This window comes from Blennius ocellaris (genome assembly GCF_963422515.1).
Source record: "Blennius ocellaris genome assembly, chromosome: 9".
Taxonomy (NCBI): Eukaryota; Metazoa; Chordata; class Actinopteri; order Blenniiformes; family Blenniidae; genus Blennius; species Blennius ocellaris.
In genome coordinates, this window is record NC_137658.1 from 10,999,830 (window position 1) to 11,025,106 (window position 25,277).

The 25,277-nt window shown below is 41.7% G+C and overlaps 2 protein-coding genes across 3 annotated transcripts; both read right to left on the minus strand.

Moving 5' to 3' along the window:
- Window positions 1–313: 313 nt before the first annotated feature.
- Window positions 314–4,370, minus strand: prps1b (phosphoribosyl pyrophosphate synthetase 1B). 2 transcript variants are annotated; one of them, XM_080501741.1, is made up of 7 exons: window positions 4,054–4,370; window positions 3,478–3,661; window positions 2,879–2,977; window positions 2,436–2,560; window positions 1,990–2,163; window positions 1,727–1,886; window positions 314–1,414 (listed from the first exon to the last, which is right to left on the minus strand). In XM_080501741.1, the coding sequence occupies exons 1-7, from the start codon at window positions 4,173–4,175 to the stop codon at window positions 1,322–1,324; spliced, it is 957 nt and encodes a 318-aa protein (XP_080357867.1). In that variant the 5' UTR covers window positions 4,176–4,370; the 3' UTR covers window positions 314–1,321. The 2 variants fall into 2 exon arrangements, with proteins under 2 accessions (XP_080357867.1, XP_080357866.1); XM_080501740.1 differs by having other exon boundaries at window positions 3,472–3,661.
- Window positions 4,371–9,092: 4,722 nt separating this feature from the next.
- Window positions 9,093–24,233, minus strand: frmpd3 (FERM and PDZ domain containing 3; the record flags this gene model as incomplete). Its single annotated transcript, XM_080502048.1, has 15 exons — window positions 24,127–24,233; window positions 23,860–24,014; window positions 23,622–23,724; window positions 23,280–23,325; window positions 22,571–22,675; window positions 20,656–20,763; window positions 16,809–16,940; window positions 16,159–16,278; window positions 15,700–15,836; window positions 15,215–15,341; window positions 14,737–14,826; window positions 14,377–14,556; window positions 14,066–14,201; window positions 12,501–13,388; window positions 9,093–11,911 (listed from the first exon to the last, which is right to left on the minus strand). The coding sequence occupies exons 1-15, from the start codon at window positions 24,165–24,167 to the stop codon at window positions 9,093–9,095; spliced, it is 5,187 nt and encodes a 1,728-aa protein (XP_080358174.1). The 5' UTR covers window positions 24,168–24,233.
- Window positions 24,234–25,277: the final 1,044 nt, after the last annotated feature.

A 25,277-nucleotide genomic window follows, 5' to 3' on the forward strand; every position in this document is an offset into this window, starting at 1 on the left:
ATCAAATTCACCTGTGAATCTTTAAGTTTGTCCTGAAATTTCACCCAAAAGACAAATATCCTAACTTTTTCAGAGTAGCGTACATTCCCTTGGCTATTAAGTCACTCATCCAACTAATTAAAAGCAACTGTCATTGAAAGATTTAATCTGACCTCTATTTAGTGTGACATTCATTAACTCCCATCACTGTACCTCCTTGGCTTTTTCCATCTCAACTCAGCTTGTACTCAGGAGTTTTGAGAGTAATTTAAACTCAATGCTCACTATGCTTGTAAATATACTTCCGGATACCAGAGACCACAACAACACCATGTTGTAAGATTTTACTCATATTTAAGTTTTATTGAGAATGCGCCCTCAAATATCTGGAACATTCTTTCTACTGGAACAAAGAAAAAATAAACAATAGATTTGGAACAAACACGAATGACAAATCCTCCAGACTTACAAAAAGAAATAAATCAGAAAAACAAAAAGCCAAAAAAAAAAAACAGGCGAAGATTTCTGAAGGAAGCTCCAGCCTGCAGAGACCTCAAAGCTAAAAAACCAACAGTTTTTAAGATCTTCATTCTACACCCTCGAGGGGCAAATCTCACACTGGGCAAGCCCCACTCAATGAGGGCACCTCAAGAGTTGAAAGAAACATAAAACATTGGTAACAGGCTGCAAAGACAGACATTTTTAAATCCATAAGAAAACAGTAAAACAGGCAGGGGGTGGGGGTGCCGCTATTTCATTTCAGACTGTTGAGGCACTCTTGGTTGAGTGGAGCTTCAGTGGCACTGTAAACTATTTCAATACACATTCACTTCATTAATTATAATCTCTCCAATAGCAGAGGATACAAGAGCGACATGATAAACTACACTCATTCTTTTGTAACAGAAAGCACTGTAACAGCTTTAAACGCCAGAAGCTTCTGCCGGCCACGGGAGCCTTTCGCGGGGGGGATTCGTGTATAAGCTCTTTGATAATTGACTGAAAGGGCTCCTGGGAGGTCGGCAGAAACTCTGCAGCGAAACGTTATGAAACGACAAAGTTCACAGCGGATAAACAACCGTTTATCCATAAACAATAAATACGCCAGCTTGCGATTGCGCAGGTGCCAAGAAATGAAGACACTCCACTCTAAAGAGAAGGGACTCGAGTGAGGCAGGGGTGGGTGGGTGGGTGGGGGGGGGTCGACATTAGTAACAGACGTCACAGTTCACGGTTAATTAGAAGAACATCTTTGTTAATGGTTGTGTTTGGGTAGGCTTCCCTCTTTTCTTTTCATTTTTTTTGGTGTAAATAGCGTACAGCTGATGGTTGGTACCATTTGTTACAAGGGAACATGGCTGAACAGGTATGACACAGACTCGCCGTTGTGAGTTCTACGAATGGCCTCTGCAAGGATCATGGAGATGTCGATAACCTGGGGGGGGGGGGGGGGGGGGGGGGGGGGGGGGGGGGGAGACAGGAGAGCCTGGTTATGGAGGACATATAAATATCAACTCAACAAATCTGGCATTGGTCTGACCCGAGGACTTCACACTTTACTTCTCAATTCATTCAACCTACTGCCTCATGCAGTAGCATCAGGTGACCGTCCTGCCAGCACATTTTAAGGTTCTTTTTTTTTTTTTTTTAATCAAAACACCAAGTCCGGGATCTGTTCTCTTTGCAGAAACAAAATGACAAAACAGCAGCCTTCCAACTTTAAGTGCTGAGAAATCCGTCTCCTTACTTGTATTTTGGGACAATGCTTCATTTTATCCTCCTGAGGAATTGTATTGGTGACGACCACCGCCTCAAAACAGGCATTGTTGATGCGCTGAATAGCTGGGCCAGAGAATATGCCATGGGTCAAGATGGCATACACCTTGGTGGCACCGGCAGAGATTAATCTAAAAGGAGAAAAACGATCAAACAAACCACAGATTTTCACGCGACTGAAACATGAGCACCAGCAAGAGTCACTTTGAGAGTTTCTTAAATGAGGAGCTTTACTTGTCAGCGGCATGGCAGATTGTGCCACACGTGTCGGCCATGTCGTCCACTAAGATGGCGACCCGGTCCGTCACATCGCCAACGAGAACCATGCGGTCCACCTCGTTTGCTTTTTTCCTCTCCTTGTGGATCAGGGCAAAGTCCACATTCAATCGGTCTGCTATAGAAGTGACCCTGTGAAACGGAAAGGAGAAAATAGAAATCCAACCTGCATCTCGGGTTTATGAGAAATATTTATACATGGCCAGTAAAAAAAAAAAAAAAAAGGTGATAGAATAGAAACACTTTATTAATCCCAGAGAAAGAGTCTTGTCGCAGAAGTTTTTTTAACCTTTAAAGCACTTTGTGCTTCATGTAATTGTTCTCAGAGTCTTATAGGAATGAAGACTGATTGATTGACTCTATGCTCAAGAGTGGAACACCGATGACAAGCGGGGCCAGCGTACCGTTTGGCTCCTCCGGCGTCTGGAGAGACGATGATGCAGTTTTTCCATTCAGGGATATTTTCTTTGATCCATTTCAGCACAGCTGGCTCTGCATACAAGTTATCGACTGGAATATCAAAGAATCCCTGGGAAGAAAAGAACAATTTGGTTGCAAAAACGTCACGATTCAAATGTTGACAAGCATGTATAGATTGTGATTGTAAATGCACTACTTTTATGTTTCCCTCTGTATATTTTGTATATTCTGCCCCTGCACTGAAATTCATGTGTTTTCCTTTTTGAGTGACTTAAACTATGCAAATTCCAAAAAACACCCAGGAACACCTACGTAACACAAAACAAATCAATTTTCTGATGTAAGTTCCATAAAACCAGTCCCAAATATGCACCTAAATAACACGAAGAGACGTGAAAACCCACAGACTGGTGAATAAGATGCTCACCTGTATCTGTGATGCGTGCAGGTCCATGGTGATGATGTGGTCGGCACCGGAGACGGACAGCATGTTGGCCACCAACTTGGCAGAGATGGGGGCGCGGCTCTGAAGTGAAAATAGATCTCTTCAGTCACATGGAATAAGTGAACGAGCAGGCACAGCTCACAGCTAAAAATAAACACTCAACTGAGAGCTGAGCAAGAGAGTCAAAAAATTGTACCGGTCTAATGTTTTCCCTTTTTACTCCACATATTAAAAATATCAACAAGCTTGGGCTATAGAGCTACGTTTATATAAATGACACGTCAATTATATGTTTAATAATAATCTTACACCAAGTATGAATCATTCCAATCATGCAATACTTAAAAAAAAATGATCGGATGAGAGAAAATGTTGTGCAAACACACACACACACACAAAACACAAATTAGGATTTGACCACACAGGAAACAGAGGGAAAGCAAAAAAAAAAAGCGAACGCAAATATGCCTTGTGGAGGGGGGGGGGGGGGTGCCGATGGACATGGCTGCAAGCTTCTTGTCATGGTAGCGGATGGCAAATGGCATGACAGAAGTAAGTAGACAGATATCCCTCACCCCCACCTTGTCCTTCTTGTCCTGCCGGGCATAGGGGAAGCAGGGGATGACAGCAGAGACCCTGGAGGCCGAGGCAATCTTGCAAGCGTTGATCATGATCAGCAGCTCCATCAGATTGTCATTGATCTCCCCACAGCCGCTCTGCACGATGTAGACATCCTCGCCACGGACGCTCTCTCCAATCTCCACGCTGTCAGTTGTGGTGGTGGGGGGAGAGAAGAGGTGACAAGGCAAACAGTACTTAGGGGAGCAGACACGGCCCGGCTGATGAGATGAGTAAACAATGGCGCGTGATTTCATCAACGTGAGGCCAGATAAGAGGCAGGCGCACATAAACTGAGGTCGAAACAAGCTCTGCCGTGCTGTTTTCTAATGGGTTGATTCGGGGGCAGAAAGGGTTTGTAACAGATGGCATGAGTTACAGGCCACGCGTGGACTACAAGTTCCCGGCAACACTGCGCGGCAAAAATCCACCGCGACACCACGTTTCTCGTCCTTACATGTCGCTAGGTTACAAACATTTGCGTGCAAGCGACGCCCCGGATTATACTGTCCTCCCAAGCAGCGGCGGCAATAACTCACCATGTTTCTTGGTTGCTGAATTTCTTCGTCACCACCTTCCCCAGCTCCAGACCCAGGCGGTCTGCAATTTTCTGAGACAGGTCCGGATGCGAGCTGCCGCTAAATATTTTGATATTCGGCATTTTGCTGCGGTCCAGGGCTTCGTTCAGTCGAGCGGGCGACGCCACGGAGCGTGAGGCGGGTCGAATGGGGCGAAGAGAGGCCGGGACGACCGCAGCGAACAGACCAACAGCGGACGAGCGACTCTTAGCGAGCTTAAATGTGTTCCCTACCTATCCACCATTATGTCCCACACACATCACGCGTGAAGAAGCTCTTCCTCCCGGGGCGAGCGCGCACGCCTTCGCCTTACGTCCTGCCGCGATTACGTCATTACGCATATACGCGCCTGCCCGGAGCTTTCGCATGTTCAGTACAACGAAAGATTTTTCAAAAATTAACTTATATCCCAAGGTCGTTCGGGTCTCTCATTATTATTTTGGCACATTTTCTTAATTTTCACATTTCTGCACTTTTGTGGTAAATAGCTAATTAAAAGCACAAGTCTTAAGTGACGAGTCAAATTGCCATCATTTCTTAGATTTGGGGTTTGCAGCCATGCCTTACAATAAGAATAACATTGGTTCAACTCCAGTTCGGCCCTTTTCTCTTTGAACGCTATCCCCGGGTACTCATGTTCTCTCAAGTAGTCCAAAAGTCTGTTTGAGGTCCATAGACGACTTTAACACTGGCCCGAGGCATGCATGTGAGTATGTGTATATGTTTATTTCTTCCAATGTTGGCACTGTGATGTTATGGCGACTTGTCCAGCATGTTTCTTGTCTTGGCCCAGTCAGCTGGGATCCACTCCACCTGTATGATTGATAGATTAGAGGTTTAGTTGTTGCATTATCTTTTCTGGTTCGAAAAATCTTTATGCACTTACTATATCAAAAATGATTATGCTGAAAACATATTTTGTGTTATTGCTTACGTTTCCATTGTACATGTTCAGAATTGTCTGAGACTTACCAAGATTTTGTTTACGAATGTACCAGAATGGTGTTTCCTTAAAAAAAACAACAACACATCAATGCACTTCTGTCAGCATTTTCTCCACTCATTATATATTTTTTTACATTTATTTAATGATGAACTGACTAAATGAATAGGAGAGAAAAAAATATACACCTGAAACTACGTGCACCACGGTCATAGTAATGAACATTAGGTCACAACTCAGAAAGTGAAGGCTTTTATTTTCTAAATCACCTGAAATAGAATTACTGTAATGCCAACCTCACAAAATAGAAGCATTTGCTAATCTGCCATCAGGTAACCCCTTTCGGTAGTCTCAGTTTGTCTTATCAGTAGTTAAAGCTTTAGGAGCTGAAATGTGACCTTAAAGTAGTAACTATATTTATTATTGACTGTGTGCTCATTATAGCACTAAAACTGTTAATGTAACTTTGCAATAAGAGCAGTGACAATGTAAGTTTGAACTGGGCTTCATTATTATTTTGCTGCCTCATCTTGACACACTCGGATGACTGAACTATTATGTTGGAGGCAGTTGTTATTCAATATCATTAATAGCAAATAATGTCTGTCAATACTGTTAAGGAGAAGTAACACCCTCTGATAAATACTAAATAAGTCTGTCTCTCTCATTTTGGTATAAAACCCAGCACTTCCCTTCGGTCTGCAGAGAGAACATGGTGACCTTTAGAAGTTGATTAAACTGCTGTTCCTACAGGAGGTAAGATTGGAAAACACATGGAGAGAAAAGTGCAGCCATCTTGAACAGCACAAACATTTTTGCAGGAGACAGTTTGTTTCATTAGAAAAAGCATATTTGTTCATAAAATTGTCACTATCTTAATGTAAGCATTGACATTGGATCCAACATGCACAAAACCAAGCAGATAAACTGTATTGAGACATCATATTTAACGTTAATCCCAGTGCCAAGGATTTGTATTCTCAAGTGAATCTGTACAATAACTTTTTTTCTAAAGACAGTTTGCATCCATAATTTTGCATACTGGTTATGATACTTTTTACAAGTAATCTTTTTCGCTGACATTTCTGTAACTGAACACATTTGTTCTCAGCCAAGAAACCACCCGGATGTTTTGGAATATTTTGCAATAATGCAAACAACTCAGGGGGAAAATTATATAAACTTATATTAAATGTTAGCAAAACAAAGCCATGTCTATGTGAGCAATTAGTGTCAAATTGAAGCAGTTTGCAGTTGAGCCAACATCAATTGTTGCCAGAAGTGGATGACACTGCGATAGCAGTAAAAACCTGCTGGCAGGAGCAAGAGATGTGTCTTTGTGATATAGCTTTCACATGTCATTGGCCATTCTAATGGGCACCCTGAAATCATCATAGGTTTAGTGCATGCAATGTCATTTCCAAATTCGCTGGAGGGGTTTATATAATATACTTTATTGCTCTTAAAACATGAGTTAACTTTGTACACAGACAGAGAACCACAGTGACGACAAGATCATTGACAGTAAATAAAGACAGGGATGAAAAGGTGCACATAAAGAAACAATGGATCAAGTCATGGTAGGCTCATCGTGTGAATGAAACACAGACTAATCCACACAGTTTAGCAAAGCAACTAAACAATGACAACCACAGAAAATGTTCAATATAATGTTGAAATGTTCAAGTGCTGATGAACGAATACTTTCAGATATTTTTTGTTTATAAAAATAAACATGTCCCATGCTTTATACTTATAATATATTCTTTAAAATATATGTTTTGCTATTAGTCTCTATGTTACATTACTACTATAAATAATAAAGTTACAGACATGTTTTTATCTCGTATTTACAAAATATTGGAGGGATGGGATAAATCTTAACATTACAAGCTTCACTTTAAAAGAGAATTTTATTCCCCTAAAATGTCTATTTACATTTGCAGTGTAAAAGAATACATTTCCACACAGATTACCCTTGGCAAAGTTTTATCACACTATCATCATAACCTTGCGTTTTTTTTTCCCTCAACATAGACTTGGAAAATAATCTGTACAGATCGCATCACTTTCCTTCAACAGTCAAAAGTATCTGTTTGCTCATGAAAGTCCAATGTGTGAGGGGAAATACACTGTACAATGAAGGAGAAAACACAGCAGAGGAGAAACTATTAAAAGAAAGTGCTCCTAAATACCAGTACTGTGTTCTAAATCCAAGAAACGAAGTGCAAGAAAATTGCAAATAACCTGATTTTAAATCCAAAACATTCAATATTAAGTGAGTCGGTGTGCTATATTCACTTTAATTGACAAATGATTGCATTGGGAGGATGAACTATTGCAAATTGAATATATATTTGTAACTAAAATGTGCTGTAGCATTGAAGCATAACTGTTTAGTGTTGTTAGAATTTCAACTCAACTCAAATACATATTTACACAGCATGGCAATGAGTAAAATTAGTTTGACCAAAAAAACAGTCTTAGGAACACATAGGAAGAGTGTGCATGTTTAGAACATATGTGACATTATTAAAACATCAGGGTCTTTTTCATCAGAGCAGTGTTCCACTGGCATGATCGGTGCATTATTTGTTAGATAAGAAACATTAAGTTATAATGTATTTTTCTGTCTCAAGTACAGTAGCAGTCCATGTCACGTTGGTTTTACAGCACTTTCTTTTAACAGTGAGTCCTGTATACATGGTAGGCCAGCATGAGTATGAGGACTATTTGTTCAATTACCGGGAATAACAACAGTGTGAGACACAAAGAAGATTTCAGACAGGAAATTGTGTGTTAGTTTTATTAAAATACATAGAAAACTACTTTTTGTGTTTCTTATATATTTGCTAGATTGCACAATGTGTAACAGCACACAGAAAGCAAATTTGTTTATATTGAATCTGAAAACCTCAACAGAAACAAGTAAAACTGTTGAAATGAATCAGCGGTAGCTTTGAGGAGATGAGATATGAAAAACTAATGTCGTCAAGTTAGTTATTCAGCAGCAGAGTGAATGAAAAAACAAACACTGAATCAAACACTGAAAGTTACATTTCAACTTCAGAACTAACTTCAGAGGTTGTGCAAAATCCTAGTGGTAAGTTTCCTCACTTGCAACTGGATGTCTAAAGATAATAAAACTAGAATTCACAATGGTGAGGTGTGAGTTAGTTATAAATTAGTGGTGGTGATCTTTGCGCTATTGAGTACATTGTGGGTATGACTTCTCCACAGCTGAGTGAAGTACCAACACTCATAACTGTACAGTATATAATAAGACTGTGACTTGGTTCTCTGCTACATTGTCTGCCCTGTGCAGGTGTTATAAGTGAGATAATGGGCCTCTGTTGATCAGAATAAAGTATGCAATACTTGGCTTTCAGTGCTTTTCATGTTTCCAACATCATCACTCACATTTTGACCCTTGTATCAGTATGTCATACACAGTCAACATTGCCAACATAGCCAAAGAGATCAGTTTTGCATCACAACAGTTAGAAAAGTCAACAAACAAACACATCACCATCTAACCAATCAACCAACCCTCTGGACTACGCAATTTACAGGAGTCGCTACTCAACAAGATCTTCAAAATCTTTTTGTCCAAAGCATACATTTAATTCTGGTGTATTATAATTTGTCAATACATTTCAAATATATTCTTTACCTTTTTTTTTTCTCCACAAAACTTTATATTATTTGCTAAGTAGACACAACTCAAATATACATTACATATAAAATATTATACTCTCATGATTTATGTATATTGTGAGTCTTGATATGAGGTGATTAGCCCTGTGTCACCCAGTCTGTTATAGGGTTCTTATTCCATTGTGCAATAGTTTGGTGTATCTTTATATTTCCATACAAGATCCACAAGGCTACCTCAGGGCCTGTAAACATGGGATGGAACAGTTGCATTGCAGTTTTTACTGAGGATGAGTCATTGCACATTTTGTAAAAAGTGTAAACAATAAATAAATAATGGAATTAGATAGAGCGGCCATCCACCTTTGAAACGGTTGTGATTACATTCCTGCCCAATTTATTCTTACTGGGCAGGCAGAGTTTTGATGGGTCGAGTGAGTGAACTCATGTTATTGGTGTTGGAGGAAACTTGAGGACTCACTGTCTTTGTCGGCAAGCTGCTTGAGTGTCCCATTGACTCTTCTGCTGCACGCAAAAGCAAAGTGTAGTTAATAGCCACTTCCTCTACTTTTCTCAGCAGCTGCAACCTTTGGGCTTCTGACCGCACCCCTCGGACCAGTTTGATGAAAGTCTGGGTCAGTTCACATAATACTTGAAAGCTCGCTGAGACAACAGCAAGCATGCGTGTCGGACTTTTTTCAACACTTGCCACTCTCCGACATGATGCTCTGAATTCTTTGAAGCGCACTGCCAGCTCCTGCTTGTACTCTGCAATCCGTGAGGGCTGAAGGCGGGCCTCGCCCTCCGCTTGTGGGCTGTTAGCACACTGACGCAGGATAGCCAGCAACTCGTTTGCATCCAACTGTGCATTTAGGAAACCATCAGGCAAGCTGAACGTTTTCCCTTGTAGAGCCTGTACCCGTGCTAGACTTCCCTCCAGTGTACCACAGGCTCTTAGGTCAATCTCCTGTGTCTGCGGCTCCTCCTCTTCCTCCTCCTCCTCCTCTTCCTCCCCACTGCAATCCTCTGCATTGAGAACTTGGAGGGTTTTGCTCACAACTGGAAAGGTACGCGAGTCCAGCTCCATGCCTGGTAGGACCTGAAGTGGTATGGAGTATGAAAGTTCATCTTTCTCACTGCTTTCATCTGCAGCCTCACATTTCCTGTAGCAGAAACAGAAGGAGCAGCATTTATCCTTGTCGTCGCTGTCTTCACTAGGCAGGGTAAGTAACACCTCCCCTGTCCCCTCTTTGCTTTCTCGCAGTAGTTCCTCTCCTTGAATGAAAAAGACTCCCTTCTTCCCTTTTCCTTCCGCCTGGTGAGACTGAGTATGAACGGGCTCTACTGGGGTAGGGAGCCTCAATCCAGTGGCCCTCACTCTCTCCATCTCCTTCTCTAGACTTTTGGCCTTGGGCTTCACCTCAGCATACACAGGTGTGCTAGTGCTGTTATCTAGCTCACCGATACTGTATCGTCGCTGGAGCTTTTTATATTGGGGAGCTCCCATGCAATCCGTTTGAGATGATGTGCAAGTGGGCAGGCAGGAGCCATGTTCTCCCCTTGGTTCTCTCGACTCAAGGCTGGTAGATCGTATTCGTGTGGTCTTGATCTCTAATGTCTGGGGTCTCCGTGGGGCACCTTGGGTGTGAGGGGTTTTTGTGACTGCTGGAGGAGTCTTTGAGACAGTTCTCTCTCTGCCTCTGTTTTGTGTCTCTGTTGTGGAGCCAACTGGAGTGTCAGGTAGTCGCATTCCCCTGCACATTCTTTTACAGTCACAGCTACGTCGCTGCTCCCTGGAGATCCCTGGGGCTTTTAGGACAGGACTAGTACGGAGCTGGCATGCACAAGGAGTGCCTGAGGGCACAGGTGAAGATCCTTGGGGCAAAAATTCTCCCTGTGATGACTTGGGTTTCAGCAGCTCCTCTAAAAACTCTAACTCGTACTGCCGGACTTTCTGCAACTGAGCTCTTCGTTCATCTGTTTCTCTTCTCATCCTTGCTGGAAATGTAGCTGAAAGAAGGTTTCTAAAACTCAAGAAAGGAACACTGCGCTGAGATTTGCCCTTGACACTGCCTTGCTTCTTTGACTCTCTGGCAGGTAGAGTAGAAACCTTATCTACAGGGTGGCTAGGGGTTGTTGGGTCATCTAAAATTGGTAATGCTTTCACGCACTTCTGTGACTCAGTGTGAGGTTTGCTTTGCACACCCTCAGTCTTGCTTTCAACTGCTTCTTTTCTCTCAGCTTTTACAGGTAAATGAGGTGAGTACTTGCTTTGTAATTGTGGGCTGGGTTTCACTAAGCTAGAATCAGTTGCTATCCTGACTGCATTTTCTTTGCTGTTAGCCAGCTGAAGGCCTTTTGCTCGAAGGCGCTCATCGTCTGTGGGAGAAGAGGATTGAAACACCACTATCTTTTGAACTTGTGGGTCTTTTAGTCGGAGTTGAGGTGCAGGCTCCTGTTGCACTGGACATGTGCAGAAAAGATCATCAACTGGCAAAAGGTCTGTAGAGCTTGAAGGCTTCATGGTCTCGCTGGAGGCAGTCTCGGCATCATGGCACATAATAGCGGGGGATGTCTTGGCAAAGGCAGTTCTGTCCACAGGCGAGAGAACAGGTAAGGCTTTGCTTTTTTTAACTGTTTTAAGAGGTGCTGTTGTTTTCCCCTTTAAACCATCAGAGAAAGTCTGGTTCACAGCCTCCCCAGAAGAATTTGATAACTTCTGATCTTTACTACCTTGAGCAGTTACTAAAGGATCAGTCACTTGAAAACCTTCAAGTGTTTTAGAGGGCGTATCAGGGGTATTTGCTTTGGTGGGCTCAGAGTTTGCTTTTAATTCGGTTTTGTGATCAGCCTGAGCTTTGCCTTGATTTCCCCCTTGCTCTGTCACAACACTGAGTATTGCTGATTCTTGGCTGGGATTGACTTTAAAGGGAACAGTCTTGCTTAGAATGACTTGCTTGGGTGGACAGCCAGCTCGGATTTGACCCACGGAAAAGGCTCCCGTCCCTATGGTCTTAGCAGTGCAGCCTGGGATGGCCAGGGGAAAGTCACGACGACAGATGATACGGTCTTTGTTGATGTGGTGCGCTAGCAGGTAGGCCTGGTTCTGGTTCTGCTTCATGGCTGATACCATCTCAGAAACATCTGTTAATTCAGAAGAATTGGTCTCATGACCCGAGTCAAGAGATGACTCAGGCGTAATGGCAGCCAAGACAATCAGCCCTGAGAAGGAAAAACGACACAGATAACAAACATTAGCAAAGACGTTGACTGGACAATATTTGACAGGTTTGAATGTGATTCAAAAATAAAATAAATATTCTTTGAAAATATGTAAATACTTTTCAAAATCAGTTGATTTTGATCACATTTCTCATAATCCTCCAGGCTAATTTACTGTATGCTCCACTGGGCTTTCCTCACCTGATTTAAAAAAAAGATGCACACATTTCCTACTACCATTACTGTGTAAAATGAACCTATATACTTATGTCAACATTTTTTTGTGCTTGTTTTAAAGTTACCTGGCATAGCAACATTAACTGATGCTCATATAATTCTGTAAAAACATTTCACAGCTAATATGAGACATATTTTTAAACTTGAGTGATATTTTAATTGAGGACTTTAATAATTTCAGTTCCTAATGAAAATGGATACTGTTATAATGCATTTTGAAAATCTTGCCTTTTTTTTACAGTACATCATACTGTGGCATGGATATTTCATTACATTTGTAACCGTTTTTACAGGAAAACTTCTGTGTTTCTGTGAGTGAGATGTGAGCTGTAGCATGACTAAGGTTGTTGACCTGCAGTCTGTGTTGGCTGTTGGGGGTGATGGGGGTAGTCTTCAGAGGCTGCCAAAGCCTCAAGTGCCTGTAAAGTGGACACCAACGCATCATCAAGCTCCTGGGCATGATCCCGGACTGTCCTTGTGGATACATTGTCAATCAGTGTCACAGGCACATCTTCCTTGGCTTGAGCCAGTTTTCCTGTAGGGAGACCCGCGTTGGCACTTGTTCGAGCCTTTCTTGCTCTTTTTGAGTCGTCTTCATCAGAGCTGTTGTCCCTGAACCCAGGTGGTGGTGCAGCAATAGCAGTTGGTGGTGGCTGCAACTTCTCTCCCCCACCTTCTATTTCCTCGTCTTCCTCTTCATTCCCGGGGGGTGGTAGGGCCATGAGGTTAACAGCACCCCCATACCGGGAAGCACAAGCACTGGAACAATGTTTCCCCGAGCTCCCACTGGAGTTCGCTACTGATGACAGCCCCTCTGCCCTAAGTCTGGCTTTGCAGGAGTCACAAAAGAATCGTGAAGATTTTTGGGACTGACCAGTTGTTTGGGCTCGGATTCTAAATGCTGTATTCTCGACTGGTGGGTTCTCTACGACTCCAGCTATTTCCTCTGTACTCTGCTGTGTTGGATCTGACTTGGTGCGGGGCCGTCCAGGGGGGTCCTGAGCAATAAAGTTCTCATTGATGTCAAGTTCAGCTTCAGCATGTGTTTGGAAATCCTGAAATTGTTGTTGTTCTCGTAGGTGGACATGACATAAGCCTAGATGCTGAGGTTCTGCGGGAACCAGAGCTCTTGAAGACCCCGACTCCCTGTGCGAGCTTTCTCTCTCTTCCCCTCGCCGCCCTCCACTTGGCAGGCTGGTAGCCCCAGAACGTGGATGAGCATGATGGGAGCTTCTGTAATCTGAGGACAGAATTGTCAAAGCAGTGAAGATTTTGAGGTGTTACGAACTAGCTGCAATAAAGAAGGTCCAGATGGAAATGCAGAGGTGACAGCTGGTGGTCACGTGTGAGTTATTGATTTCAAACATTGATGTTTAAAAGTTGAGGTTTGCTCTGGATCAGATGGTTTGATTCTGGTGGAATGTGATGACGTGATGATGCTATTCTTCTTTAATGCGGAAGACACGTTGGCACAGTAGATGGCAAAAGAGCTGCTCACGTTCAGACAGTGGATGTTAATGATCACAGCAAAAAGTACAAATCCATAGAGTTGTTCAGTCTTGAAAAAAGGATTATGAAGTATTACATTCCGATGACCCAAGATGAGAGATGAGACAGCAGAGGGCGCCATGGGATGGAAGATCCAGGACTAACTGGTTGGTAATGACTTCAGTCAATGAAGAAGCAGTGTCCATAAATGTCCATGTCGACTGAGCACAATGAATTTTGACAATAGTCTACTGACATGCACTGTTCAAAGCAATGCTGACAGAATGTCACTCTTGTAAAACTTGAGTGATATGTGTTTTGTTTTGTTATACAACTTCAGTTTCATTCATTCATTCATATTTGGATTATTTCCAACAGAATTATTTCAATGATATCGCAAACTTTAAAACTCAGCAATCCATGACTTACCTGCCTTGGTCAGCTGAGACTGACCAGCGGTTCGAAAGTAAATGGTCCGTTTCGGGTCAACAAACAGCTTGTAGTAGCCAGAGATGAGGCACGCAAAGTTACTGGCATCAGGCCATTCCATGAGCAGGACCAGAGGCTGTAGTGGGTGGTAGGGAGGGGAATTAGGAGACTATTTAGGGGACAGGCAATGAGCATTGCCTGCTCATTTTGTCATGACCTGATGAAATAAAACTTGTAAGAGACTTTTCAGAAGGTGCATTTGAAACATTTCTTGACATAAGAAATGTTTTTTCCTCAACATTGTGTAGTACCTTGGCCTCATGAATTGACACCTCCACTCGTGCCACGCCCTGGCTTTCTCTGTACAGCTGGATCTTGGAAACTCTGCTGAACTCAGCCAGAACTGTTGTGAGGTTGTTTTTTAGGTCAATTACGTGACTAATGCCATGACGAGGGCCCACTAGTAGTGTTGTTGCAGACTGTTTCTCCTCCTGTTTAAAGAAAAACAAAGGAATTTTCAGACAAATACAACATACAGATTTCACATTTTAGATGTAACGGTCTCTTTAAACAGCCAGTGTGTGAAACTGGGCAAATACGTACAAAACCTAATAATAACAGAATATATGAATCATACATTAATGGTGTGCAAAGATTCCAAAATACATTACCGGTCCGACAGTGTGGAACAAAATTCCACCAAAAGGTGGGAGGTCATTGAGAACACGCATGTACTGCAGCTTTCCTTGGAGTGGAGGGACCTGCCATGAGAATGATAGGGAGGAGGTGAACGCTCATCTGTGTGAGACAAAAGCCCACCCTCTGCTCATGCCTCCTCTTGGGGGCGCTGTTGAGCCACAGATCTGTCTACTGAAGTCTTACGCAACAGCTAAATGTACATGGATAAAAGGCTTGTCTACAGGACTGACTCTGCAGCTGATGTAACCACACATTACAGTAAAGTAAAATCTCCTCCAAGGTAGCAACAAAGCTTTGAGATTGAAATGTAAATTGTAATCAAGACTGCAGCAGTTTGGAGCTGTGGATATTTGTCATTCCTCTAAAGGAACGCTGTAAAATCAAAAGCAGTGAAATCACTCAGAGGAATAATTCATTGATGAAAATGATCATAGTTTTGTTTTGAGAAACCTTGTTGCCTGATGGTGGTGGATGCTGGTAAGTCTTCAGCAACTGAGACAGGGTTTTGCACACATTCTTCTCCTTCACTGTTGGTAGTAGCGTGAGTGGAAGGAAAGGCTCTAGTCCCCACTCTTTCCTATGACAGAGAGCAAAGAGGAATATTTCAGAAGGGAACACAATATAAGAAAAATAAACAGTAGAGTGATTTATCGATTTCAAGGCAATCATCCAAAGGCCAACTCTAAAGTAATTCTTGTTTCCATCCCCCTCAACTTGACATGACCATCTTAAGTCTATTACAAGCACATTGACTCTGTTCTGGCTCTGTGGTTGTGATAGCTGCAGCTAATTACTTCCTGGGAAAGGGAGAAAGGGAAGATGGTCTTTGCGTAGCTTAAGTTTTTATTCCTTTTGGAATCATTTAGATTTTATTTAATGAACAAACTTCACCATGGGACTTGCTGATATGCAAATCATTTAGTTTGTCAACTTACTCAACGTGCTTAAGAGAGATCTTCTGATTGGGCCTTGCAGAGGACACAGTGATATAAATATGGAGTGCGGCCAGTCGCAACGTGATGTCAGATTTCCAGTCCATGCTAAAACGCTCCTTAATGACGTCATTGCGATTCTGTGGGGACATAATGAAACATTGTTTTAAACACATTCCTGGAGAAATGTGACTATTATTGCCTGTGACAACATTTGAATTTATGAGGCCCTAAATCCATTACACTTGAAGCCAGACTCTGGTGTAAGCATTACTTTTGACCCTTAAATTCGATCACAGGAGGCAAAGTTGAATATAATATGATAGAATCTATAAAACTGTCTAAAAGAACTCAAATGCTTCGGCACCTTTCCCCTCACTCATCACGAAGACAGCTCTCTAAAAGTACCATAAAACTGAATGACATTTGTTTAAATGCCCCGGCTTTAATCCAGCACATCACCTGTATATAGAGGTACTCAAATGCGGCAGGGTCCCTTCTTAGCAGGTCTGCAGGGTCCTTGGGGAAGAAGCAGACGCGGAACAGACACTTCATCCCTTGGAAATAGGTTCTGTGCACCACCTGAGAGGATACGACTGTGTCAGCAAGATCACAACTAAAGTCTTTGGATGTCATCACATATCACAGTGTCGTTCTCAACAAGTGAACAAAAAAGACTGAATTCGCAATCCCACAGTGACTGTTTATGAAATATCCAATCTCCCAATTGATAAAACTGTAAAAACAATCTCCCACTGTTGGTACTATATCATATAAAAGAATGAGATTCAGCTATCTTTTTTCCTGCGTGGAGTTGTGTGATTCTGATCTGGAGTGGTGTGACCGGGCCACCAACAAAATTGCTTACATTTCTTTTTTCTGACAGAGTATGATTACCACTCAGAGGCTATGTTGTTTAACATCTGGAGAAGGAGGATCTTATCTAGCAATACACAGACGAAATCCTGAAATACAAGCAAAAGTGGCAATGATAAAACTGTGTAATATCTCGGCTTGTTTTATGTAGCCATTGATTGCAGGCCATCTCTGTTATCATTTTCATAGCACTAATAACACATTTGAAACTAATTTGCCAGGTGTGAGCTTCTTACATGTGTCAGTGGCTGGTTGTCCTGTAAAAAATGCAACTTCTGATTCTGGTCCAGGCCGCCTGCCTCCAGCACCAGGGCAAAGTGTTCAATATAGCGCAGTGAGAGGCGGTCCTGCAGGGAGGAGATCACATCCTGCACGGAGAGAGATGAAAGCAAGTGAGAGACTGGAGTCTTCTACAGAAAGAATACATTACAAGTCCACAAATGGTTTCTTAAAGTATGGACCCCATTTCAGTTTGGATTCCGCTCTGTGTTTTTACAGCACGATTGTCAAATTAATTTTGTACAATATCGGGCTGTTATAGTCGTTCTTCATCCAACATAGTGATTGCATCTAATTTAAGTGAGAAAACAGCGGTGTGTTGAGGTAAGCGGGGAAACTAGCGCTTGTGCTGATGAGCGTCTATGTTTTTCTCATCCTTTTTCTATATTGCACAGAGAATGCTGTCTAAGTGCAACGTATGGTTTGTCAAATTTTACCATGGGCTATGCCTCAGGATAAAGGTTCATAATTTCTTTACCTGCTTAGAATGTCAAAGAGGTGGATATTAAAACTATTATCATGTTTATGTGTTATACTGTCAAACAGTATTCTACTTTTAAATATTAATGTCTCTGCTCATTAGAATTTATAAAATAAAGCTTAGAGTGGAAAACAACATAAAGATACATCAGCAGCCACCAGCTTGATATATTCTGGGCTGCAGTTGTCCCTGAAAAACAAGGATAAGCAGTTTTAACAGCATCGACCTCTGTGGTATACTTTAAATGACACCCTGGGAAGCCACACAATTGAGTGAAGGACCTACACAATGCCATGGATTGTAGCCTGAAACACTGCAGGGAAGCTTTTTTTTAGTTGACAGACAGTCTAATGGGCATACGACTGGGTATCCCATTGTGCCATTGATTTAATCTGGGGCATTGTATTATTGATCTGAGCGTTCTTATTATGCTGAAATTCCATTTAATTAGGCTGACAGGAGAGTGCTTCCTCCATCTCTCCTTTTAAGTGCTCATATGTTTCTCTTTTCCTGTCTCACCCTCCATGAGCTGAGGAGAGTTTTCTGAAATGTAATGGAGTTTATTTAATGAGTCTGTTCGGTGATGTCGGACTCATCTCAGAAGCTGACACGGTGACAGAACTGACCCCGCTCTCACTTGATGCATTTGTTGCCTTAAATAACTTTAATCACACTAATGTGATTTCACATTTTAGAAACTCACAGGATGATGTATCACAAGAGGTCAGGATCTTTTTTTGATGTATTTTCTTAAACCAATTATGTGGTCGATATAAAGTTAAAAATGACTCTTGGCCAAGTGGTGTAGATAGCACTCTCACTTGATCGCAAGAAGGGTCAGCTTCAACTTTGGGAGAGATCCTGCATTTGGGGAGTTTGCATGTTCTTACTGAGCACGTGTGGTGCTACTGAGAGAGCCATCGAACTACCACAGCCCAGAGCCATATATGTCAGCTCAATGACTGACTGTGAGTGTGGAATTGTGCAATTCCTTGTCTCTCTGTGGTAAACAAGTGGAGGACAGGTAATATGTGCAGGGTGTACACAGCCACAGTCGATTAAAGGAGATTTAAAAGGAAGATGAGTAGACTGATCAATTGATTGATGGAAAGACAGATTTGTGGTCAGAGTTTGGTAGTGCATGAGGGATTGTATTTGAGGAGGAAGGCATAGACTGTATTCATAATCACGACACATGCAGCTCTAAAATATATTGTGATAAATTCTATTCTAGGATTCAATTGATTTGTTTATTTGAGAGTTGAATCTAGTCTGGAGCCCAGCCTATTTGGGTGAAGCAGACACTCAGTCATTATAACTAGAATGCTGACTTGATAGAAAAAAATTATCCTAACCTTTAGACAGCAAAAAGAAATGGACATTTCAATTTGAAAAGAAATGGACATTTCAATTTGAAAAGAAATATAAAACCATAACAAACAAAACAAAATAACAAACCTAGTGTACATACCTCATCTGCCCTTGTTAAACAACTCACACTATATACCTGACATTCTAATCAAAGTTTTATTTGTATTTGAAGTGTTTTCTGTCACCTGAAAAATGTGGTTTCAGTCTTTGTGTTTAACTCTTTAGAAACTTCATGCTTTGCTATGTTTGCTCACTAGATGTTAGCTTTAAAGATACTATACCTCTGTGAGAGTAAAAAAACCCTCAAACTTTTTTGCCCGTGAGTCAAAAGTCAATCAATAGGCTCTATTGTGTCCCATGTTAAGTATACTCTTACACCCGTGGTCCAATCAATCATTATACAGTAAATTCTGAGTAACGTAATGCAATGATGGCACCCAACAAAGCAAGAATTGTACCTGCTGAACAAGTTAAAAACAAACGGTGGATGTTATGATTCGGGTTTCATAGTCATTCTTTGCAAACTGCAGAGGTGAATTTGTTTCAAGCATGAACTTTAAGCATTTCTTTAAAAAACAAAATATAGCTGCTGCACTGCTGGAAAACATCTAACAACTTCAAATGAGATTTCTTGCTTGCATACATTTTTCTGAGGATTGTTGGTAATTCAGTTTGGTGTAGTCATTTATTCACTGCGCAGCTGCAAAGTCCCTCTGTATAAGCCACTGGGCTCGAAAAAAAAAAGGAAAGTGGACTCACACTTGTGTGAAATAATGATGAACTACAGATGAGGGTTTTTAATTATTTTGAGTTTTGCCATCCAAAGTGGCTACAAAACTGCATGTTGACACGCTGCTGTGATGCCTCATAAAATAGGCAGCCAGAAGAGTCAAGTCAAGGAAAAATGAACAAGAAAGTAAAACAGACCATATATCAGTAATACATCTGAGGACAGCTGCAGGTGGCTTCAAGACTGACTCTAAAGGAGTTATATGGTCCACTAGTGGTGCTTTCTCTTTGAAGCCCACAGAGAGATCATATTGTGACTGTCAGTAGTGAAACTGGAAGTCAGATGATGTATTTTAACAGTGTCAATAACAGTGAAGAGAGACCATGTCCTCCGATACACTGTGTAAAAATCCATGTTTTGAATGTATTAATTGTAATTATGTACAGCAGTGGGTCATGCAAAAGTTAAAGATTTATTATCATGTACAGTAAATGATCACTTCCTCCAATTTGTACTCAATTAAATAGATATTGACACTGAGGTTGTTATTATTTAATCATGCATGACTAAAATGGAACGTGGATACAATTAATGTATAATTAAGAAGTTATACTCTCATAGTGGGTGGTTGCACTCAGACTTTCCCTTTGTGCTCATATTCTTCCTTCTGCATACACTGCTGCTCCATGCCTTGCTGACTCCACACACCCACCCATCCATCTTCTAAACATGCTTCATATAGAGTGAGCCCACTAAGGAATTTGTTTTATTATAGTAAATCTATCCATTTACATTTACTTATTAGGATTGGTTTTTTTCTGAGCATTTGCTGAGTGTTTTGTACAAGACAGGGTAAAATATACCCATCAGGTATAATATAAAGTGAATAATGCTAATCCACTGTTAATGGGTAAAGATTTGTGGCAAATCAAAGATGATGACAACACCGTGACAACCCCCTAACAGCTCCCTAATACCCACTTATGACAGGAGGCTTTTTATTATGAAGAACTTAATGGTATTTGTATAGAAATTGTCAAATTTATAAAGAGCCATTTATTTTGAATATTAAGTGTCAAGGTTGCTTTTTGGTTGGTTCCACACAGAAGAAGTCATTTAAGTAATAGAACAGAAATTATAATATCAACCATCAAATGAATGTCACAAAGCTGTTGAAATTTGGCGGCCTTCCAAATGTGCGTGTTCTTTTGTGAATACGTACCCTAACAGTGGTACGGCTGTCAAACGTAAAGGACTTAATCTGTCCATTCTCCAAGAACACCTTCAACACATTTGGTATGAGTAGCAAGGAGTCGTCCTTGAGCATTGTCTGAAAGAGATCGAAAGACGAAACAAAAGTGAATACATTCGTGTCAAGAGGAATTACGGAATCTACTGTGATGGTAGCTCTGCTCTCCATTTTGAAATTAAAAGGAGAAACAAACTGAAAAAGAGGGATGATGAACAAAGATGCATCATGCAAACAATGGATGTTTAAAGTGAGGTCTGAACAGTTTAAAAAGAAGCAGGAGTCTGCCTCAAGATGCCCGCCCCATGTATTGAATCATGATCAAAGGGGAGCTTATTCAATTTTTCTGGTCTATCCATTCAATATGCATGCCATGCCAAGAAAATTGGATGGTGGGATTGAAAGCATTCACCACAGAGTTGCGTGAGCAAAGGAAAGGAAAGGAAAGGGGGGTTGGGGGGTGGGGCTGAATCAAGGTTACTGCTTTTACTCAAAGCACTCGTTAGAAGAAAAGTTATGATATGCAATGCAGTTCTCTCTTGCTTGAATATGGTTTGACGGGCGATCTCCTCTCACGCGCTCCATTTTTTTTTCCTCTTGCCAGGGGCTTTTTAAGAAAATGACTTAGTTCTCATTATGCAGTTTCAAAAAGCCACGCTTGTGATCACAGGGGGAAAAAGGTGTCTTAACGCAACACGATAGGGCCTGTAGTTTCAATGTGACGAGCACCAGTGAAGCAGCAGGAAACACCGCTGCAGCCTGAATGAAATTTTCCATCAATGAGAAACCAAAACAAAATAAGTTATTATCTTTTCCTCCTGAGCGAATGCTGGCACACTTTGCACATTATGGCGACCGGATGTGAATTTAGTGCAACAATATACTGTCTCTCCCAAAACGCATGTAGTTGAAATGTTGAGCCGTATCCACAGCAGATGCTTGGCAGTCTGTTTTTTGGAGAACTTAAGTATGCAGAAGGCTCAACAAGCTGTCCTTCTGTGCAAATTGGAAACAACAAAAGTCTGAGTTACGAGTCAACAGATCTTTTTCCATGCGGTACTGAAGTGAGGTTGCACTGGTGGACAAACTGCACAAATAGGCCAATCGTTCTATGTTAAGAGCTGCTACGACCTCTCTTTTTCGTTAGGGATGGGTGAGTTTGCAACCAGTTTGTCCAACGCAAAGAGGGAAGTCACAGCTCAGTACCGAAACTTCCTCTTTTTTGATCATTAAGCATCCGACTACTTATTGTAGCCCTCAAACAATCAATACCAGCCTTTAGCTGCTGTACCGTGTAAAACACAACAACATAATAATAACTTTTCTAATTTGTGCACCTTGATTTGACCTTGACATTGATTCACTGCATTTGTTTTTCTCTACTGCCGCAAAGCAGGCCAGTTTCATGAAATCCTCACATTTTCATTTAACCTCTTAAAGACCATCTATTTTTTGTTGATTAGGTTATTTTATGCAGCTTGTAGGTGCTGATTATGGCCATTATCTGCCATGTGTAACTAAGTAACAAAGTGGTCTAAAAAGCCAAGCATGTACAAGAATTGATGTGAGGACTTTGACATTCTTTAAATGGCCCTGAAAAAAAAAAAGGCCCAGGGTGCTCCTGTGAGACTCCAAATTAGTCGGAAAAGCAATTTATTCAAGGTCAAACTATTTGACAAAAAACTGTGTCCTCTCTTAACCACGCACGCACGCACGCACTTGCACTACTCAGAAGGGAGAAACATCCTGACTGACGAAAAAGGATGAACGTATATGAAGGTTTAAGGGTCCCTAGTCAAATCAATAAATGAAACAAATGCATAACGTGAAGGTGATGAGAGGATAACACATGTCAGATGCATGCACATGTCACAGGGTGACTACTTACTGAGTCTGGGTCGCTGATGGACACTTGCTCTGAAAAGCGCACTTTAGGCGGGTTAGTTCGCAGGCGGGCCTTTTTGGCTGCACTTATGAAGGCAGATTTAGGTGACTGAGAGTAAGAAGAGAGATAGGGGACGTTGAGTAGGAACTCGGCTTCAAAGATGAGACAGAAATGAAAGAAAAGCCCCTGTGACTGCCAGTGCTAAACAGACATGTGTTGAAGAGCTTGCTAATGCTGCTGCAATGCCACTGCAGCAAAACTGCAATCTTTGCAGTGAAGTTCACCCGTTGAGATGTTGCTCACTTGAAAATTGTTAAACATGGTAGCGCCTAACAGTTGTTGATGCATAGTGACTTGCCTTTTGATCTGCTTTCTAGTTCACCTGAATGAAATATTTCTTGTACTTCAGTTCTTTTGTCTTGTCAATAAGTGAGGCAGCTGAACAAGTGGTACATTTCTTTTTATGGCTTGATGCATGCATACACATGCTATAACACTCACTATGCTATGCGGTTTATGTGCCTACTTGGGACTTGTTACTGAACAAAAAGAAATTACTTCAATGGATGAGGCATATCCGTGAATAACTCTGTATGGTTGCACTATGCAAGTGTGCACCGCTGAAATAAAATTTGTTTTCTATACGATTCAGAGTGAAAATAAAGGTGTCAGAACTGATGTGAACATGAAAGTGAGCGCTCCATTATACTACCTGATGGGGCTGCAGCACAGTGAGAACTATAGTGTCTTTGCAGCGTCTGTGTAGAGATAACAGAGAGTGGAGTAGGTTAGATAATATAACGGACTGCAAGGTATTTGGAGAACATCTCCATTTTTTTTTCTTTAATTTGCCATGTCCTTGTCATTCTTCAGCTGCAAAAGAACCAGTTCATCCACAGGTTCACGTTGAGGCATCAGTAGAACCACTGTGTTCTTTTTGATCCACCCTCTTTACCCGTGTCTTCTTTGCGTCCCTTACCCTGTGCTGCTGGCCACTTGGTGTGGGAACCCCTCCTACCCCCACCCTCCCTCCTGGGACAGTAAAGGATGTTACCTTACAAGGTCTATGACTCTCTCTCGGGGCGCGTCGCTCACCGTCTCCTCGTTAATGGCCAAGATCTGGTCTCCAGGGAGAAGCTTGCCAAAGGATGGGCCGTCTGCAGATGAAATACGAAATCACACACGTGCAATAAAAAGGAAATTTTTTATTTGACACTTCAAAGGCACTATTTAAAGTGCCATCACTGCCCCTGTGTTCATTAACTCCCTTTCTCACATACATGCTCACTAACCGGCAGAGACGGAGCGTACGATAACAGGCCTCTGGCTGCCTGCAACGAAGCCAAAGCCTTGAGTCGGGTGGCGTTGGATGGTGACCTGTCGAGCTGAGGCTGGACTTAGGGTACCACTGTCCATACCATCCTGGCTCTCCTCTAACATTGCAATGCTGCACACGTGTGCACAACAAAAGGACAAGTACAACCTTTGTTTTTAAAAGCAGAGAATGAAGAATGTGCTGTTAGGCTGAGAAAAACCAGTCTTTAAGAAGCACTTTGTACCTGTCACATGCGTTCGTGTGTCCATCCTGGACCTTGGCCATCCCCTGAGAGGAGGGAGCAGCATGGGACGGGGTTGTACTGCAAAGGCTGGTCTCCTTTTCGCAATCATTCACCTGCACGAGGGAAGGGAAGAGAGGGGGGATGCGGGAAAAGAGATGAGAATCACAGCTTTTTCAACAATCCTGTTTTGGAGGGTTGTTTTGAGTTTATCTGGGGACACCTTGCCACAAGGATGAAGCTGAAAACATTTAAGATTGCAATGGCGCACATCTCTTCATGTGACATTTGGCTTTCTATAAAGTACAAACTTCTTTTATGTTTAAAGAAATGCACAAGAAGAAAGCAAAGGAGGTGTTTACAGGTAAATGTGCAGGCTAAAAGTAAATGGCATGCCTTTAGAGAAGCTGCAATTATCAAGGACATATAACATAATGCACACAAAAGATGTAACGCATTACGTCTCCGTATATGTCAGTGTTTGCCGGTGTGGACTAAAACTATTGCTTTGAACCACACACGCTCTTTTACAGAAGCCTGTGTGGGAGGCAGTGAAAACAAGATTACTGAAAGACAAGAATGTGAGTGTGTCTGTGGGTTTCTGTGTTTGTGGCAGGAAATAAAAATGGAAATAGACATTTTTGTGTGAGGAAAAGCGAGACAGATATTTATGGTCATATCTGTGATCGAGGACACTGGTGATTGCTGACTAAAGATAAGACACTGATTGTGATGGTAATGTTTCAGATGGACTTGAAATGGAGAGAGACATTGAAAGACAATAGCAAGAGTGCTCAGGTTTCATTATGCAGTGGCACTCTGTTGAGAATAAATACCTTTCAGAGTGCCAGAGGCAGAGAGCAAACTGTCAGCAACACGAAGCTGACTCACATCAGTCAACAGTTCAGATTCATATTCTCGTCACTTGTTTCTGATAACACTGGCTTACAGAGGAGCATGGCTCATTTACAATTCCACTGATGCATTACTGAGCTCTACCTTGTGTCGTGGTATCAGATAACGACAGATGTATCATAGATAGTCTTCATATTGAACTCAGTTCATGAGTAAAAATCCATTACGTGACACGCTTTGAATTTCAATTACTCCCATAAATTAAAAAGATTAGATATGAATTCTTTTTTCTGCCTTCT

What these genes read in the sequence shown, in the direction of transcription:
- prps1b (XM_080501740.1), bottom strand. Translation starts at nt 4,175, where the DNA reads ATGCCGAATATCAAAATATTTAGCGGCAGCTCGCATCCGGACCTGTCT. An exon ending in TGCACGCATCACAGATACAG is followed by an intron (nt 2,561 to 2,878) that starts GTGAGCATCTTA and finishes TTTTCTTCCCAG; the next exon opens with GGATTCTTTGATATTCCAGT. An exon ending in AGCATTGTCCCAAAATACAA is followed by an intron (nt 1,415 to 1,726) that starts GTAAGGAGACGG and finishes CCCCCCCCCCAG; the next exon opens with GTTATCGACATCTCCATGAT.